The sequence below is a fragment of the Symphodus melops genome, assembly GCF_947650265.1.
Source record: "Symphodus melops genome assembly, chromosome: 1".
In the NCBI taxonomy this organism is placed as follows: domain Eukaryota; kingdom Metazoa; phylum Chordata; class Actinopteri; order Labriformes; family Labridae; genus Symphodus; species Symphodus melops.
The window spans coordinates 52,972,639-52,989,166 of NC_136691.1; the positions used below are offsets into that span (position 1 = coordinate 52,972,639).

General features: G+C 41.2%; 2 protein-coding genes across 6 annotated transcripts in view; both read right to left on the bottom strand.

The window, feature by feature from the left end:
• Positions 1-90: 90 nt before the first annotated feature.
• ndc80 (NDC80 kinetochore complex component) lies at positions 91-9,269 on the bottom strand. 3 transcript variants are annotated; one of them, XM_079367802.1, is made up of 18 exons: positions 9,143-9,269; positions 8,368-8,463; positions 7,618-7,698; positions 7,136-7,262; positions 6,814-6,986; positions 6,488-6,590; positions 6,293-6,382; positions 5,984-6,077; positions 5,752-5,852; positions 5,095-5,239; positions 4,551-4,756; positions 3,278-3,427; positions 3,082-3,171; positions 2,877-2,969; positions 2,580-2,710; positions 2,042-2,144; positions 940-1,069; positions 91-521 (listed from the first exon to the last, which is right to left on the bottom strand). In XM_079367802.1, the coding sequence occupies exons 1-17, from the start codon at positions 9,148-9,150 to the stop codon at positions 941-943; spliced, it is 1,920 nt and encodes a 639-aa protein (XP_079223928.1). In that variant the 5' UTR covers positions 9,151-9,269; the 3' UTR covers positions 91-521; position 940. The 3 variants fall into 3 exon arrangements, with proteins under 3 accessions (XP_079223928.1, XP_079223927.1, XP_079223929.1); XM_079367801.1 differs by lacking the exon at positions 9,143-9,269 and having other exon boundaries at positions 8,368-8,579; XM_079367803.1 differs by lacking the exons at positions 91-521; positions 940-1,069; positions 9,143-9,269 and adding an exon at positions 1,893-1,919 and having other exon boundaries at positions 8,368-8,580.
• A 708-nt stretch (positions 9,270-9,977) lies between these two features.
• The window catches only part of nipbla (NIPBL cohesin loading factor a), a 28,078-nt gene continuing 21,527 nt past the window's right edge, over positions 9,978-16,528 (bottom strand). For all 3 annotated transcript variants that reach the window (XM_079364696.1, XM_079364698.1, XM_079364697.1), the window contains exons 36-49: positions 16,375-16,505; positions 16,133-16,273; positions 15,931-16,024; positions 15,535-15,689; positions 15,230-15,320; positions 14,831-15,004; positions 14,522-14,712; positions 14,264-14,371; positions 13,366-13,566; positions 12,896-13,042; positions 12,433-12,806; positions 12,133-12,307; positions 11,401-11,598; positions 9,978-11,301 (exon numbers count right to left, since the gene is read on the bottom strand). In XM_079364696.1, the coding sequence (XP_079220822.1) occupies positions 10,939-11,301; positions 11,401-11,598; positions 12,133-12,307; positions 12,433-12,806; positions 12,896-13,042; positions 13,366-13,566; positions 14,264-14,371; positions 14,522-14,712; positions 14,831-15,004; positions 15,230-15,320; positions 15,535-15,689; positions 15,931-16,024; positions 16,133-16,273; positions 16,375-16,505 (2,543 nt within the window). In that variant the 3' untranslated portion in view covers positions 9,978-10,938. The remainder of the gene's footprint in view (positions 11,302-11,400; positions 11,599-12,132; positions 12,308-12,432; positions 12,807-12,895; positions 13,043-13,365; positions 13,567-14,263; positions 14,372-14,521; positions 14,713-14,830; positions 15,005-15,229; positions 15,321-15,534; positions 15,690-15,930; positions 16,025-16,132; positions 16,274-16,374; positions 16,506-16,528) is intronic.

A 16,528-nucleotide genomic window follows, 5' to 3' on the forward strand; every position in this document is an offset into this window, starting at 1 on the left:
CCAAAGTGTCTTATGTTGGTAACATGGAAAAATCTTCCTCAGGTGATTTTCTCTACGCTCTTGCTGGCACATGAAAAACAACTTTAAAGATTAAAAGGGTTATGAAGTATCTTTTTATTTGACTTTAAATGTTTATTAGTACAAACTTGAAAGTGTTGATACAAAATAATACAAGACACAAAATCTTAAAATCAGGATTCTGAAAAGTCAAGATATCCAAATGAAGATGCATGAAGACGTCCAAACTTCCATCTTTAAGCAACCACTTTGTCTTTAAAATGACAACTTGAGGGGGGGAAAAAACAGACAACTGTGGGATTAAAATCAGAATAATTTAAACACAAAAACTGACAGTGAGAAATATTCATTTTAATTAATTCAAGATAAAAACAAAAAGTCAAAACTGTTAAGAACAAATATAGAACAGGAACAAACAAACATCTTCAAAAACTCCTTGGGAGAAGGAGACTGGAAGTTCTAGGCTGCCAGGGGTCGCCATGGTAACCCCGCTCTGTCAGGAACTGGAGAGGAATAAGAAAGGAGAACATCAGAGTGTGGACTCTCAATCCTGTTAACCACGATTTTTTTTAAAAGTGTAAGGCGAGTGCAAGAGGAGCTCAAGGAAAAAATAAATAAACAAATGGGTTGGGATCCATCTGTAGTAACTCGGCAGTGGTCTGGCACTTCTCCAGCTACCAGACCAATTTTGAGATTTTTGTTCCAGACCGGGACTCAAACAGTCGACCCTCCAGTTTCCAGACTGAGCTCCTGCTGCCTACAGTTTAACATCACACTCAGTCAGACAGAAACTTCTTTAATGTTTATTAATAAATTAATAAACATGAAGCAAGCGGTTTCTTTGTAGATGAAACCTCATTCAAAGTTTGTGAGATCACCTCGACCCTGCACACATGAAGGTCTCCATCTCTCCTGCCTCACCTCATAAAGTATTTGCCTTTAACTTGAACGTTTTCAGGCCATCCCGCAACCTCTGCACGGCAGCCTCGTCCTCCTCCACGGCTTTGGCGCAGACACGCTGCACTCTGCTGTGCAGATCCTCCAGGCATTTCTGTTGTAGAGGATCAGCAGGAGTTACAACATGCGTTAATGTGTTAAATTCACAAAGAAACGAGCTCAGACGCAACACATTCTTCTCTGCCAGCAAAGTACAAGTGCTTCGGGAATGATCAAGAACATGTTAAACTGTTTTAGGGATGTCACGATACAACTTTTTCACTTCGATACCGATATTGCAGCCTTGAGTATTGATCGATATCAACACGAATCATACATACTTTTATTACTTGTTTTGTAGTGTGGAGTGTTAGAAAAGGCTTGATCAAGTGATAGAGAACTTTCAGCGACAGTAGGTATGAGAAAAACTGACCCATTTCTTACAAACTAACTGGTTACATACATTTTAACCTTCAACATGATATCTACAATTGAATAAAATAAATAAAAAATTAAATTAAAAGACTTTGAAAAATAACCTAAATAAAGCCAATAAAAACAAATGATACTTTTAAAGTCTGTTAAATGGTCTGCTTGTCGGAGTGCTTATATCAGAGACTTTAGATGCAGTCCGATATTCGTTTTCTGGCTGATATTGGACCAATATTCAATATCGAATCGGGACACCCGTACACGGTTTAGATTAAACTGTACAACATTTATTGTTTGCTCGATTTCCCTTTTTCCATCCGGTCAGTGCACATCTCTTCTGTGTGTTTCTATGTATTCACACATTTAAAAACGGGGAACTTTTTAAGATGCTCTTGTATAAGGACTAGCAGTTGGTCACACACAAGGAACAGAGGCCACATCCCTCCACGTGGGCAGCCCTGGGTTCAAGTCTGACCCGTGGCTCCTTCCCCACTCCCTCTCTGTCTCCCAGATTTCCTCGTCTATCCACTGTCCTATTAAATAAAAAGGCACAAAGAATAAACCTTCCTTCCTTTTATCAGGCCTGTAAAGGTCAGTACTGTGGGAACTAAGGTGCTCTGCATTCCCTAACCTACACAAGATGTGTGTAAATTACCTCTGTGATTGACAGGTGGTTGGCTGCAGTTGTACAAACAGATGCGAGGTTGTTGGCTACCGTTCTCCTCTCCTCGTTGGTCTCCTGCAGAACCAGGTGGTACCTGAAGGTAGAGGTGGGCGATGTAGAAAAAAAATATCACAATTTTTGTCTTTTTGTCTGTACCACGATCACGATTTCTTTTTAGAGTAAATCTGAAATGTTTTTCCTGTAACTAACAAGTTCATCCACTTATTATAAACTGTGTTGATAAGTTTAGTCTGTCTAATAAACGTCTTTGTCGGGGGTCTGGCTGTCTCCCTCCAGAACACTTTTTTCTTTCCTACATTCTGATCATGATGCACAATTTGAGGCTTTCTCAAGGCTTTTCTACCTTCTCTCTCTGCTTTGGCAGATCGTCAACACATTCAAATCCTTCACGATCTAAGATCGTTTTATCGCCCAGCACTTCCATGAAGGAGAGGTAGCCACAAGTGTTTGACTCCAAAACAAAGAGGTCATCGTTTAGCTCGTCCTGAAGACGGACTCGGTCACTCACTGTTGTTGTGCTGCTTTCAGTTGCTGCACGGCCTCATCGTAACCAAAATGAACCTTCTTCTCAAGGAGCTTACGATGATTCTCCACTGACTCCATCTCCTCAGCCCAATCCTGTTCCTCTCTGGCCAGCTCCTACAGAAACACACAGGAACACATTGTTAGCAAACATTATGATACATCTGTGCAGTTTCAGGGTCTCATCAAATATTTTATTCTTAATGTTTGTCTTCGAAGACGGGTGGGTTAAATAGTTTAGCACTTGGACAACATAAAGCAGGATTAATTATCTGGACTTTACCTGCATGTCAGAATCCAACCGCTCATCCAACTTGCGAATTTGCTCTCTGAGCTGTTTCACGTCATTAGACTTGTCCAGGATGTTTGAATTCACCTTCAAAGTTACAAACATTCACACGAGTTACCGTTTCAATGTCTCATACACCAACAGACTTTTCAACTTCAACTACATTTGAACAAAGAAGTTCTTTGTTGTTTCTTGTCACCTGTTCAAAAGACTCTTCCACACTGAGTTTCATGTTGGTTAGTCGACTGTTCTCCTCCTCCACGTCACTGACCAGCTTCCTCAGGAGCATCTGCAGCACAGAGCAACATCCGTCATCACCATAAAGCAAACAACAAGTCCTGTAATGTTAGTAAACTTTGATTCATCATTTATCCATCACAACATTCTTAAAGTACCTGTATCTGTGTTTTCTGCTGAACCATGCTGCCGTGTCCACATTCAAACGGCCTGATCTCAAAGTCGCGTCCGCAGGCGTTCTCCGCAGACAGCGGAATCAGCTTCAGTTTACGAGCCAGCTTGTGATACTCTGTTAGCCTCAGCTCGGCCTGGGAAGAGGGGGAATATCAGGACACCAGAGAGAGGAGAGACAAGAAAAAGGTCAGCTGGATGCTCAAAATATTTCAAACAGAATCATAAAAAAGGAGCGCTAAATGATTCCACATGCTCGGTGCATTATTTATTTGTATTTTCTATTTGTTGAAGGCAAACATGTACATAATCCCCAAATCTGATCTAACTATCCACATTACAAACAATCTCATGGAGCGGTCAGCTGTTGTTTTGCTCAATCTTTGTTTTTATTCTTGTTGGTTTTCTTTCACCAACCAAAGCTTAGACCAGTTTGTATAATGCTCCTTGAATTAACTTCCACATCTACTTGACTTGACACATCTACGTCGTTGTTGTCGATGATATCGTGTTGCGGGTGACACAGAAGACACATTGAAGCAACCGAGACGTATAGATCGAATCAGATCTGTGGGAATACCTGTGTGTGTGCTTTCAATCAAATCTGGCTATAAAAAAAAAAAAAAAATCTGATTTGGAGTTGCAGTGTGAACAAGTCCTTAAAAAGTGCTGAGCACTCTGGCTGTTATACAGAGGATGTTTTGTTCAGGTTTAACCACATTCAGCACACGAGTGTGTGTGTGTGTGTGTGTGTGTGTTAACCTGCAAGGAGGATGGAAGGCTTGTGGTGCTAGCACAGCTAAAGTTAGCCACACATAGAAAACCAATTTGTCACCCTGTATCTGCAAACAGTGTGTTTCTGTAATAATCCCCCAAACAAGATTTAAGAAGCCCCTATGTGACTAAGAGTAAACATAATTACAGGTTAAACCTGTGCATTTAGCATTGGACTTAAAAACTATATAATATATATATATATATATATATATATATATATATATATATATATATATATATTAAAAAATAATATAAATTGTGTGCAAGTGTTTTCTTAAAATAAGTCCACTAGTCTGAATTAGAATGAATATTTCACTCTCTGGGAGCATCCTGAACACGTTGATGATAAGACTCTGGTCACAAGAAAAAACTGATGTTATAAAGAAAATAAGTGATATCATGAACATCACATCGGACGATCAGAGTGATGATCCAAATGATGGCTGTGATGCTTTCAGCTCAGCACAGATATTCATACATTACCTTCTCTTTGACTTTGGCCAGAGCGATCTCCTCGTTCCACTGGTGCTGTTCAGCATCTTCCAGCGACTTGCTCAGACTGGAGATGGTTTGTTGAAGCTCTCTCTTCTCTCTGTTGATTCTTTCCACATCTGCTGGAGTGAAATTCTGGTTCTGCAGGAGGTGTTGCAGTCCATCTCGCTCGTGTTTCAGAGACTCCAGGTGACTGACTACAGACAGAAGGAGAGAAAAAATAAGATCCAACTCTCGGTTCAGACCGGGAGAATGAAAGTTCAAACACTTCACTTTTCAGACCACATAGGAGTTTGTTCAAACTGTTCAGCTCCACTAGAATATTAGATTGCTACAGGTGAGATTTCTTTTCAGTGAATGAACACTGGTAAGACAGAATCAGACCATGATTTGCACTTTATAACTTCTTAATTGAAGCTCTACAGTGGTGAATGTAGATGCTTGTTTGGGCTCAAACAGAGAAAACATCAGCACAGCTGACTTATAATAAGTCGACTATGGTTAGAGAGTAAACTCTCTCATTGCTTCTGTTTACCAGTGGTCTCCAGTTCATCTTTCAGCTCTGACTCTTTGTTCTCCAGGTTGGCTTGAAAGGTCTCCAGTTTGCTTCGATAAATCTTGAGTTGCTTCAGATCCGCCTGCAGCTTCACCCTCTCCATCCTCTTGGTCGTGAGTCGGTCCTGTCAGGAGGAGACGAACTGTTCTCAGCCTGGTCACTCTCACCCATCAGCCAATCACAGCTTTAAAAACTTCACACATCTGGCGACCATAATTATATCCATTTTAATTGGTTTGGTTATCCCGTAACAGCACAAATATAAGATGGGGGTTTTTATCTTTGGAACACTGTTGGACTAAAGTGGTTGACTTACATGTGAGGTCCCGACTTTTAAAATGTCAATAAAGGCCTCTCAACACAAACCCATTCAAAATCCCCTTTGACATTTAGAGGATAGAACCCATGGAGCTTAAATGCTAAATCATATTTGGGTTTTAGGACTCATTCCCGGGGCGACCCATATCTGCCTGATACCATGTATTGTTTGTTAGACAGTGTTTCAGTTGTGTACACTTCCTCTTAGATTACAATGGGTCACAGTTCCCTTCATCGCCATATTCAGTAAACATCTCCGGGTTTTAAACTCTAGATATTATCTTAATGCAGAGCGAATATTCAACATCGTCTTCTGACCGTCTGGCTCTCCTTCTCCAGCTGTTCGACCTCCTCACTCAGCATTTTGTGTTTCTCCTCCATCGACATCAGCACGGCCTCATCGACGTTGTAAAGTTTCTCTGTCGAGACAAACGAGAAAAAAACAAAACAACAACATCTTAATGATTTGAAATATGGACATCTAAGATTGAGAAAGCAGCTCATTGTGCTTTTAATGAGCACGTCTTTCACAGAGACTTTGCGTGATTACTTAGTTTATTGAGGAAAGCCTCGTCCTCGCCCTGGAACGTGTCATCGCCCTGCATGAACTTTGCGTACGTCTCAGCTGTGTAGTCCAGGAAGAGCTGCATGAGAGCACAGCGGTGACAGTAAAACAAGAGACAGAAGAAACAAAATAACAGAAAGAATTCATGTCAAAGAATCACATTAAAATGTTTGAAATACATGAGAGTAACAGGTTGGCTCTTAAAATACTGCATCAGAGAACAGAGACAAACTGTGTGAACAAGTTCTTGTGTTAACTCCATCCACTTGTCTCTTTTTTTGTAGTACAGTTTACCTTGTTATAGGTGGCGCCGTCTTCAACGTTGCCCGATTCTTCACCAAAGTCACTGAACAGCAGCTCCTGACCACTCAAACTCCAGCTTATCTAACGGACAGAAACCCAGGATTACTAAATCACTGTCGATCCCATGAGCTTTTCTTTTTGCAAAAGAGAAGTGACGAGAGTTTTTAGGATGCATCGGCGCCTCACCTTCACGGTATTGATTAGCCACATAAGAGCGCCGAGGACCTGAGGCCAGGTGTGTGGAGCTCCGACAGAATACATGGAACACTTGGAGAGAACAAACGGATACCTTCACGCAGGAACGAGGGGGAAGAGAAGGAAAAATGACACAGGCTGTCAGTCATGTTTCTTACACTACAGACGAGGAGTCTCACAACAAGTGCTGAGGTACATAACTCTCACTCTGTGACTGTATTACAGTTTGACGTCTATGTTTACCTATGATTCTAGTTTGATACACTATACACTTTAGGTGTCATGCATTCAATAGTACAAACGCATACGAAAGATACCTGAGGGCTTTGAGGATAGCTGGAACCTCCTCCTCGACTTTTGAGTTTGGCATTTCAAAGGTGGGGTCGAGCAGGCGATAGACAAACTCAAACATCTTCACAAACTCTTTTGTGGAGGGAGACTGGAGGGTCTTGGCTGTCAGAGTTCCTGGGTAACCCTGCTCTGTTAAGAACTAGACGTGTATACAGGAGAAGAGAATCATGTATGGACCCCCAATCATATAAACCAACACAGCTAGGACCACACTCAAGTCACATACCAGCAGCATTAAAAACGTTAGATAATGATGAAATAGAAATAAATGCTGAACACTGTTTCTACCTCTTGCAGCTGTCTGATACATTGCTGAACATAAGATTTATCATGCAGAGGTCTGGTATCTTTGATCTTCTCAGTTCCACCAAACCCCGACATGATGCTGTTGCGAGGCATGCCGGCTCCACTAGTCCTGCGGTCAAGGATGAGCAACATGTCATGTCATATAGCATCTAAACAACTGCACTGTTTAAATCAGTCAGAGGTAAAGTAAAAGACGCACTTATACAATATCAGTAACTTACAACTAAACCAAATTCATTCTGTAAACCGAAGAACAAAAAAAACTCTGTTCTCCCAAAAAAATAACATTTCTTTTCTCTCTAAATATTAACAATAACTTTCATTAAAAATGACATTAAGATAGATTAGAAACTTTAAATGTCCATAAGCTGGAAAATGATCTCAGTTTCCAACAAAATCAACATAAGAACACTGTACTCTGTGCTTTGTAAGATTTTTTCCCCTTACAAATATTATCCACATACCGGCCACCGAAGAAGCTGGTCCGCCTCTCAGAGGTCACAGACTGTGGTTTGGGTATGTTGAGCTTCCCAAAAGAAGTTTTACTGAAAAGAAAGAAAAGTGTGAAAAATAATCCATTCAGATTATTTCAGACAGAGGAAAAAAAGAACCTAATAACAAGAAGCTTCTGAATAAATGACAGACAGTTGATACATGAATGTTGGTCATGCCTGAGATTTGTTGTTACACAGACAAGAGGAGCGTGAAAGTCAAGACCTTAATCTTTGACCCATTTATTACAATGCAACATTTTCTTCTTCATTTGAGGGTGAAGAAGAGCCGTGAGGTAGGAGGGAACCTGGTGGTTGAGGGCTCTGTCTATAAGGAGCAGGATTTTAGACCGGATAAGATATAGGACTGGGAGCCAGTAGAGAATTTACAGGACAGAGGTGTGACAGATGTGTTCTGGATGTATTGGAGTTCATTAAGGACTTTGGATGATGTGCCGAAAAGGATGCTTTGCAAGTGTGATAAATGTAAGGCAGATACACACTTCTACTCGAGGCACAGTGTGTTATATTTCAGTAAAAGTAGACTACCGTTTCCCAACTTTGGATCAATAAAAAAAAGCATAAATTATCCTTTTTGTGGGTGTTGTTCAGGTTTGGTAAAACCTAAAACAAGAGAGCACTGTTTCCACTGAAAACATCAAAGCAGTAACTCTAGTGATAACTAATATTGTGGAGACGTATTACACGTTTCAGTAAACAAACCTTTGGGGCGTTGTGTACACGTTGCTCATCCTGTTTGTGTCGTGCACTCTCATCGGCAGCTCCGACATCCGTCCCGTCACTCTGCTCATCCTTCCACTGGATAGAAACAACATTCATGCAGTTAAATCACGTCTAATACAGCATTTACACAAAACAAAACAAACAAAAAACAAACAGAACAAACATCAGAGTCCACAACGAACTAACGACAGGATATCTGCGTTACTAAGCAACGCGAGTTTCAAACCCTTCTTTGATTGGTTGATAAATTCTTTCAAATATATATTTTTTTCTTAGTTTGATTTTCATTTCATCATTTATGATTCCCCCTAGTCTTGATTCACGTTTTAATTAACTTGTTCAGTGTGTTTCTCTGTTGTCTGTTCATCCTTACTACTACTATCCTTACTATTAACATTTTGTACACGTTACATTGTCAATAAAGACGGTGAAACGAGACGTAGCAACATTAGCTGAGCTAGTTAACTAACAGTTTTGAAAACGACTTCTTTTGTACCTCAAGACACATGGTTTTTACATGCCAAATAACTCGTATAAATCTTAACATAGGATGTAAAGTCACCTTAAATAATAATTTTGGTCAACAACGCTTAAATCAACGGTGAGTTAGCAACAGTTAGCTAAAGGTGGCTAACAATCAAACACAATATCGGTTGCAGAAAGTCTGAAAAAAAGTTACATAACCTACTAACACGTAGTTTGCTGACTTAACGTTAAGCGAAGCGACTTTTAAGAGCTTTAAAATGTGACATACCGCTCCATGTTCCGTTGATGGGAAGCTGCTCTTTACAACAACAAAGCTGACGGTCGTTTTTGAAAGTTGTAAACCCCGCCAAAACAATACAAACCAGTCTTAAGTACAAACACGGAAAGGTGACGTCATTAGAGTAGGGCGAGCCACTAGGTCCAAAAAGTCTCCCGCGGAAGTTTACGTGAACACAGCGTCCCACCAAAAAACGCTCAAGAAAAAAGACTGAATCGGAACTGCCTGATAAAATTACATGATGATGGTGCTAGAAATCTCTGACTTTTAATGTCTTTATTTGAAAGGTGATTGCAAAAACCCACGACGGGAATCTCCTAATCCTAAAGAAGTTTATATACAAAACGTGCTAAATCCAAAATGACAGTAATTTCTATCTTTAACACCTTCCTGGCAGATTTTTTTTTCATAACTGATTTTACGTTTCTTTTAATATCTAGTCGAGTACATCCCATGAATAAACAAAGCGAGGCCCAATTTTGATATTTAAGCGATTCTCTGTAAGGCACATGTTGTTCAAACACACAACAGTTAAAGTATAAAGAAGTACCTATAAAAAAACAATTCAAAACAATGTGTGACAAACTTCTGGCTCAGTTTTTTTTTCTTTTCAAAATATATACAAAGCCGTAGCAATAAAAAAAAAAAAAAAAAAAAAAAAAAAAAAAGCTTTATTTCTGGCAGGAATTTTTAAGCGCTCTCCCTGTTGTAGATAATCAACCCTCTTCGTCCTTTCAGGCCTGTCTGTGCTTTGGCTTTATCCAGGTAATATACTTTTCTCCATTTGCTGAATGAAAAGATCAGATTAACACTTTGAGCAGACAAGTGACAAAGAGAAGTAGAAAATTTATTGCAGTATTTGTTCCACCGAAAGAGTATGAATCCCCTTTCCTCTTATTACTAGGGTGACCTAATACAACAAAATCTACATTTACAAAATATCCTCCTGCAATAGGCCACATATACTGCATGCGTAGTTCGAAATAGAATAAATTATATTCAGAGGACTCTGCCATTGTACAGCATGGACAAATAAAAGTGAACAAAAATAAAAAATCTTTTCTTTTTTTGGTCTTTTTTTTTCTTCTTTTCTTTTCAAATATCTAAAAGCTAAAAGGAAAAAAAAACATCAGGGTGCTAATAGTATAATAAACTCCAAAAACACTTTAATAAGAACATCAAAAAGACTAATTTCCAACATTCACTTAAGGTTTTATTCTTTTTTTTACAGCTTTTTTGTCTTCAGAGATATAAACATTTTAGTTTTTTGTTGTGTTAAACTATGATACAGTGGGAGTAGAAATGAGCGACTAGAATCTGCTGCACAACAGCGAAGGAGCTCCCACAACAATGTTGACAAAACATTTCCCTCCAGGTCTCTTTTCTGATAGCCTTTTTTAAGGGATAATTTGGGCGAATTATTCCTTTAATGCCTTCTGGATTCTATCCTCTGCACTTGTACACAAACAAAACATGAGCAGTCCCTCTATAATATAAGTCTTATGTTTTGTGTCATTTTCATTTTTGCAAGAATAACTCATGTAAAAGTATGTAGTGTCAAATATTCTTGCTCTCTCGTGTTTTCTTACAAAATTGAGGAAGGAGAGGAGGAGGGTAGGAATCCAGTGAAGTTTGGCTGTGTTGTTGGAGGTGGCAGGTTGAGGAGGAGGAGTAGGAGCAAGGAAGAGAAGGATTTGATAAAGTAGAAATGGAACAGGTGAACAAAAAAAAAAAAAAGAAACTGAAAAGGAACAAAAAAAAAAAAAAAAAACACCACACAGGAGCCATTAGCTGGCCCCTCCTTCCCGCGCTGCATACAGTGAGCGTAAAGTCTGTACTACTTTGTTGCTCAGTTTGTGGTTGCTGGTCAAGGCAATCTTCTTGTAAATGATGTCTGACTCCTTAATAGTGTCCACCCAAGGCACCAGTTTGCGGCCGTCGCGTTTCTTAGCCTCCGCCCATGGCCCCGAGTAGGAACCAGCCATCCAATGGATGCTGTATCCACTGGAGGTCCTCTGCACGACTCGCGCTATCTGCGGCCGGTCCTTGTATTTGGGGCAGCAGAGCGCGATCACGTCCATAGAATCCACTGTCTCGCTCATACGGCCGGGGTCCGAGGAGTCGCCTGCTCGCCTTGACCTTCGAGAGGACTGCATATGGGACAAGAGAACAAAGGTTGGACTATTTTACACCCACATTTTTTATCTATCTTCTAATAGAAACTGTTGTTTAAATCCGTCTTGTCTCACCCCTGGGGTCCTTTCATCGCCATCACTGTAGTCATCGTCCGTCTCTGGTCCTGCCTGGTTGCGTGGACTGGGTCCTGACATGGGGCCGGGGCCTCCCAGGAGGGCGTTTATGGCTTTGTTTCTGATGTTGGCGCTGGCGGAGGCTTCTCCCTCCTCATCCTCCTCGTCTGGATCCAGATGTTCCATCAGAACTTTAAACTGTGAGGAGTGAAAACACGACAAACTCTTTTTTAGAAACATTTTTGAAACGCAGCAGCAGATAGAGAGCATGCTGTCATGACTCCAAGTAAATCTATGACAGCATTCGCTGATCGCTGCAGCAAAGCGTCATGATAGGTCAAAACATCTTTCAACATAAATTCTGGGCTACTCCTTCAGTTTCTGGAATATTCTGCTGTTCAGATTCTGTAGTTTAGTAATCACTTGTTTTGAAAGGAAGTTACTGGTGAGATAATTAAAGAAAAAAACCCGAAAACACCAGAAGAAAAAAGTGACATTTTGACTTGTTCATTATTACACAGCTAGGTTAATAACTTGTTTCTGATGGGCTGGTTAGGCAAAAAACAACAAACTGAATTATTTCTAATTTCATATTCAGTCAATTTAGGGATTTTTTAAGAGAGAGAGAGAGAAACCCCTTCTGGCTCCGACGGAGGTCCGGTTCGTGTTACCAACCCGATCAATACATCATCCCATACATGAACATTAGTGTGATATGATGTCATGACTTACATCTAGGTACTGCCTGACTATCCGCCTCTTGACGTCGTTTGTCAGCGTGGCGTGAGCCATGTTGTTGGAGATGAAGTCCATGGTCTGTCGTGGGTTGAAGAGAACGTTGTTTTTTCTGTTCACGGCTTTATCGTACACCTTGGCTGACTCTGTTGGAGAGTACTTCTGGATTTTGCTGTGGGAAGAAGAAAAAAAAAAGTTTGATCAACAGAAGTCATGGGTGGTCAAATTAATCCGGATTAAAAAATGTAGACTACATCCATCTGGATAGATGCTGTACAGAAAGGAAGATCAGGTCACCTGTCAGAGAATCCATATTGGTTCTTTAGATGCTGTTTGAGCACGAGCAGCAACAGAATGCCCTGAACAGCGTTAGCAAAGTCCAAGAGACCGGTGGGATTATCTGGTAAGAGCCTCATTACTTTATCCACATCCGCCAAATCCAAATCATCCAGATCGGACTCTGACTCTGAACTGTCTGCTGCTGCAGGTTTCCTGGCTTTCTTAGGTCGTCGTACCACATCCTCATCATTGCCGCCATCGCCGTGGATGTTTTCATTGTCACTCCTGGGTGACTCACAGTTCATTTTGTCTTCCTCGTCCTCCCCATCCGATGTGTTTTTCCATTCCTTCTTCACCTTCTTCTCCTTACGCCTCGGCTCTTTGAGCAGAAGCTTCACAAGAGAAATGCATCAGACACGCACACACACCCCAAAATAAGCATTTTTACGTGCAAGCTACTTTCAAAAAAAGGCTGTCCTACCTCTCTGAAGGTTTGCAACAAGTTGCTGCCTGAAACCGACAGGCTGATGTCTATGTGGTGCATGATGAAGAGAGGCTCCTCCTGGCTCTGGTACGGGAAACAGGCGAGGTTGTCTGCTAAATACAGCAGCATGTTTACTTCCGTCTTCTGCAGGGAGAGAAAAAAGGGAAGCGGAGAAAGAGTGAGAGTGAGTACTTGAAAGAAACACACATTGCAATGCGAGCTCATCAGCATTCAGACTCTCCACATATCCCTGTAAAATAACAAGGTTTTAACGTATTACTTTATATATACTGTGTTGATCTAAACTGAGCGGTGATGTCCATGTCCCTGACAGATATAGAAACCTTTTTATTGCATTTCTCGCCCAGACACTGCTGGCAAACAGAAGGATTCTCACTTGGCATTGCGTAAATGAGGACACCCCGCTCTTCATTGCGCTGTGCCAAGTTGTGTGCAGGTTTACTCACAGAACTGTCATCAAAGAGGTTCAGCAGCGAGATGAGGAAGGCCCTCCGGTGCTGCCGGTTCCCTCTGATCATAGAGAAGAGGTGGGAGCAGAGTGCCGAGTGCGTCTCGTCCCGTCTGAAACCTCGAATGATGGTCTTACGGGACGACTCGATAGCCTGCTGCAAACTGTACGACATCTTCATCCCAGCGACAGCTTTCATCTGGAACACAATACGTTCAACGGTTTTTTTAGACAACTGTTCAGACGGCTGCTGCCTTGAGAACAGGCCCAAATTTAAAGTGCAGCATGTCTTTTCTGTTCTTGAATTCTACGAACATTCATTTCATTTGTGTTAGCCTGCGTCGGTTTTCACAAACAGCTCCTAACTTTTAGCACGGCGTGTTTGGCTTTAAGGAGAGATTCAGGAAGGTTCTCAGAGTCACTCTGAGTGAGGAAGAGACAAACTTTTTACTTCGTGGGGAGGCGTGGTTGGCCCCCATTGCTTGGTATGACACTTTTTTCAGAAGCTGTGATTGGCTGATCCAAAAATATGAGGCCCAATCATAGAATGTAGTCGGAAATTGTCTAATTATGAACAATATGAAATTGTCTTCTGTGAGATAAGTTGTTAGACACTCTTCTAACCTGTTGATGTCGATTAGTGAAAGGATGCACGTGTGGAGGTCACCACCATCTCAACACACGTCTCATTTTTGACTGAAAGTCCGAGAAGGATTTAAACGTCTGCTTCAATCATTTTTGTGCTCGGCCCGACTATGATACAATCATATTCTTCATGTAGTGTTAGAAGAACTGTTTCACACCCGAAGAGCTATCCAAGGAGATATCCTGATTCTTAGAATTTTGACACAAGGAGCAAATCTTAGTACTCAAGAGTTTACAGAACAACAACTCACATGGATGAATCCTGTGTACTTTTTGTCGATCTCCACCAGTTGCTGGTCAGCTTTGTTCCTCATGCTTGCCTCGGGGTCGGTTCCCATAGCAATGAGGTAGGGTACACACTTTACAGACGGGACAAAAAGACAAAGATACATAAACAGGAATACGCTCACAGTTCTGTTTATTAAACAAACACAAGAAGTCAATGGTGTTAAGATATTCAATCGTCCCTCCATCATCTTCAGTACGTGCAGGAGATTCTCAGATCTTACCTGCACAGGATGGATGAGACCCTGGTTGAGTGTGAGAGCTATGACGTTGAGAGCAAAGTGCCGCACACTAGACTGAGTGTGAAAAAAGGCCTCCAACACCTGCTTGAGATAAAGCTGCATAATGGAGCTGCTCATGCCTGAAGAGATGTCTCCCATCTCCTTGAGATCCTCCTGCTTGGACAGTTTTTTCCCTTTACGGACACAAAATGATAGATTAAGTCTTTAATCTACAGTCAGTCAAAAAGAAGGAGGAAGCTCAGAAAATCTGAATCACAAAGCTGTCAGGCTGAAGCCACAAGCTTCACTCACATTCTCTGTCTGCTTCTTGCATCCTCGTGTCCTCTTCCTGGAGGTACGTTTGGAGGTTCTTGAGGATCTGGATTTTGAGGTTGATGGAGGAGCTGCTGTCGGCCAGGATGCCGTTGTACAAAGTCTTCACCTCAGGCATAAACATCTGGCTTGGATGCATGATCACAAGGAAGCCTGCGTAGACAAATAAAAAAAAACAGGAGAAAATGTAAGAGCAGGAAAACAAACAGTCTACATCACGGCAAACTGCTGGAGCTAAACAATCTGCTTCATATGAGCTAAAGCACATCTACGTTAACCTGACCCTGAAGGTCAGCGACAAACGCACTCATTGAGACTAAATAAATGAGAGCTTCCCTTTTTTTAAAGACGTTTAAGATTTAAAACTGGTGTCCTTACCTAATCCGATGATGGCTTTCGTCTTCACCTCCTCATCTTCGTGCTTGGTGAAGTATATCAGCAGCTCAAGAACTTTCTCCTTGATGACAACCTGTACACAACACATTCACATGCGCAGTGTCAGAAATCACGGTTTTCTTAAAGCAGCGGTGCAGACAGCTGAATACAGAGGCTAGTTTTGGATGGAGCTCAAACGTGGAAAGAAACCTGCTCCAGCTAGAAACATAAAAACAACTAAATGATGTTTCTCCTCACAGATTTAATTCCAAAATGTAAATGTTATGAAAATCAAAGACTCATCTTACCTTGTTGGTGCCCTTAAACTCTTCTAGATCAAAGTCAAAGTGTCGTGCCAGAGCCCCCACAGTGAAGAGCGATCTCAGTAGGAAAGGCTTGTTTGCTACCAACGTGGTGCTGTTAGGATCCTCCTGGTGCTGAACCTTCAGCTTGTTAAGTGCACCTAAATCACACAAAGAAAAGGTTCAGTTATTCTTCAGAAGGAGAAGATTACTGGTGTCCTATTTTATTATCTCTGCAGCCGATCTTTTAAAAAGGGATGCAAAGACGCGCTGCATTTATGGATGTGACAGGAAATCTTTTATCACAAGTTAGATTTCCTCTTTTGGAAATTTGGTGGAGAAGTTTGAAAACTTTTTTGCGAAAAAAAAAAAAAAAAAAAAAATGACACCAAAGTTTCTCACCATAGAATCTGTTGAAACAAGCCCAGACAAACTTGTAGTTGTGCGTGACTTTGTTGACAACAGCTCCAAGACAGCTCACACAGTGCTGGACCACCTGAAGACAGGACAGACGACCAGACGTTTACTTTTAAAACCCTTTTTGTTTTTCACACTCTTCCAACAGCCTTATATTATATAGTTGTAAAAGGTGACGGCCACGCACCGTCATGCCGTATTTGATGATGAGCTTCATGAGGTCTTCTTCGATGGTGGCGAGGAAGGTTTCACTGGGGTGCTCCATCAGAGGAACCACCAGCTCCAGGATCTTTGCCACGTTACAGATGACCATGAAGTCATTGGCAGTCTGCGGGGAAATGAAGGGAAACTTTTACAAGTCAGGCTACAGCACAAAGGGTGCATTGAATATCTAAAACATCATCACGCCACATTAAAACGGTTACTCACGTTGCACTTTGTGGTCAGGTAGGGTTGCATGGTCATTGCATGCTTGACCATGAGCTGGGCTCTGATCTTGCTGAATAAATACAAGGTGGTGATACATGCAACTAGCCGCTGTGAGTTCACACCCTTGTTCTCTGCAAAGAAGAGACGAGATAAA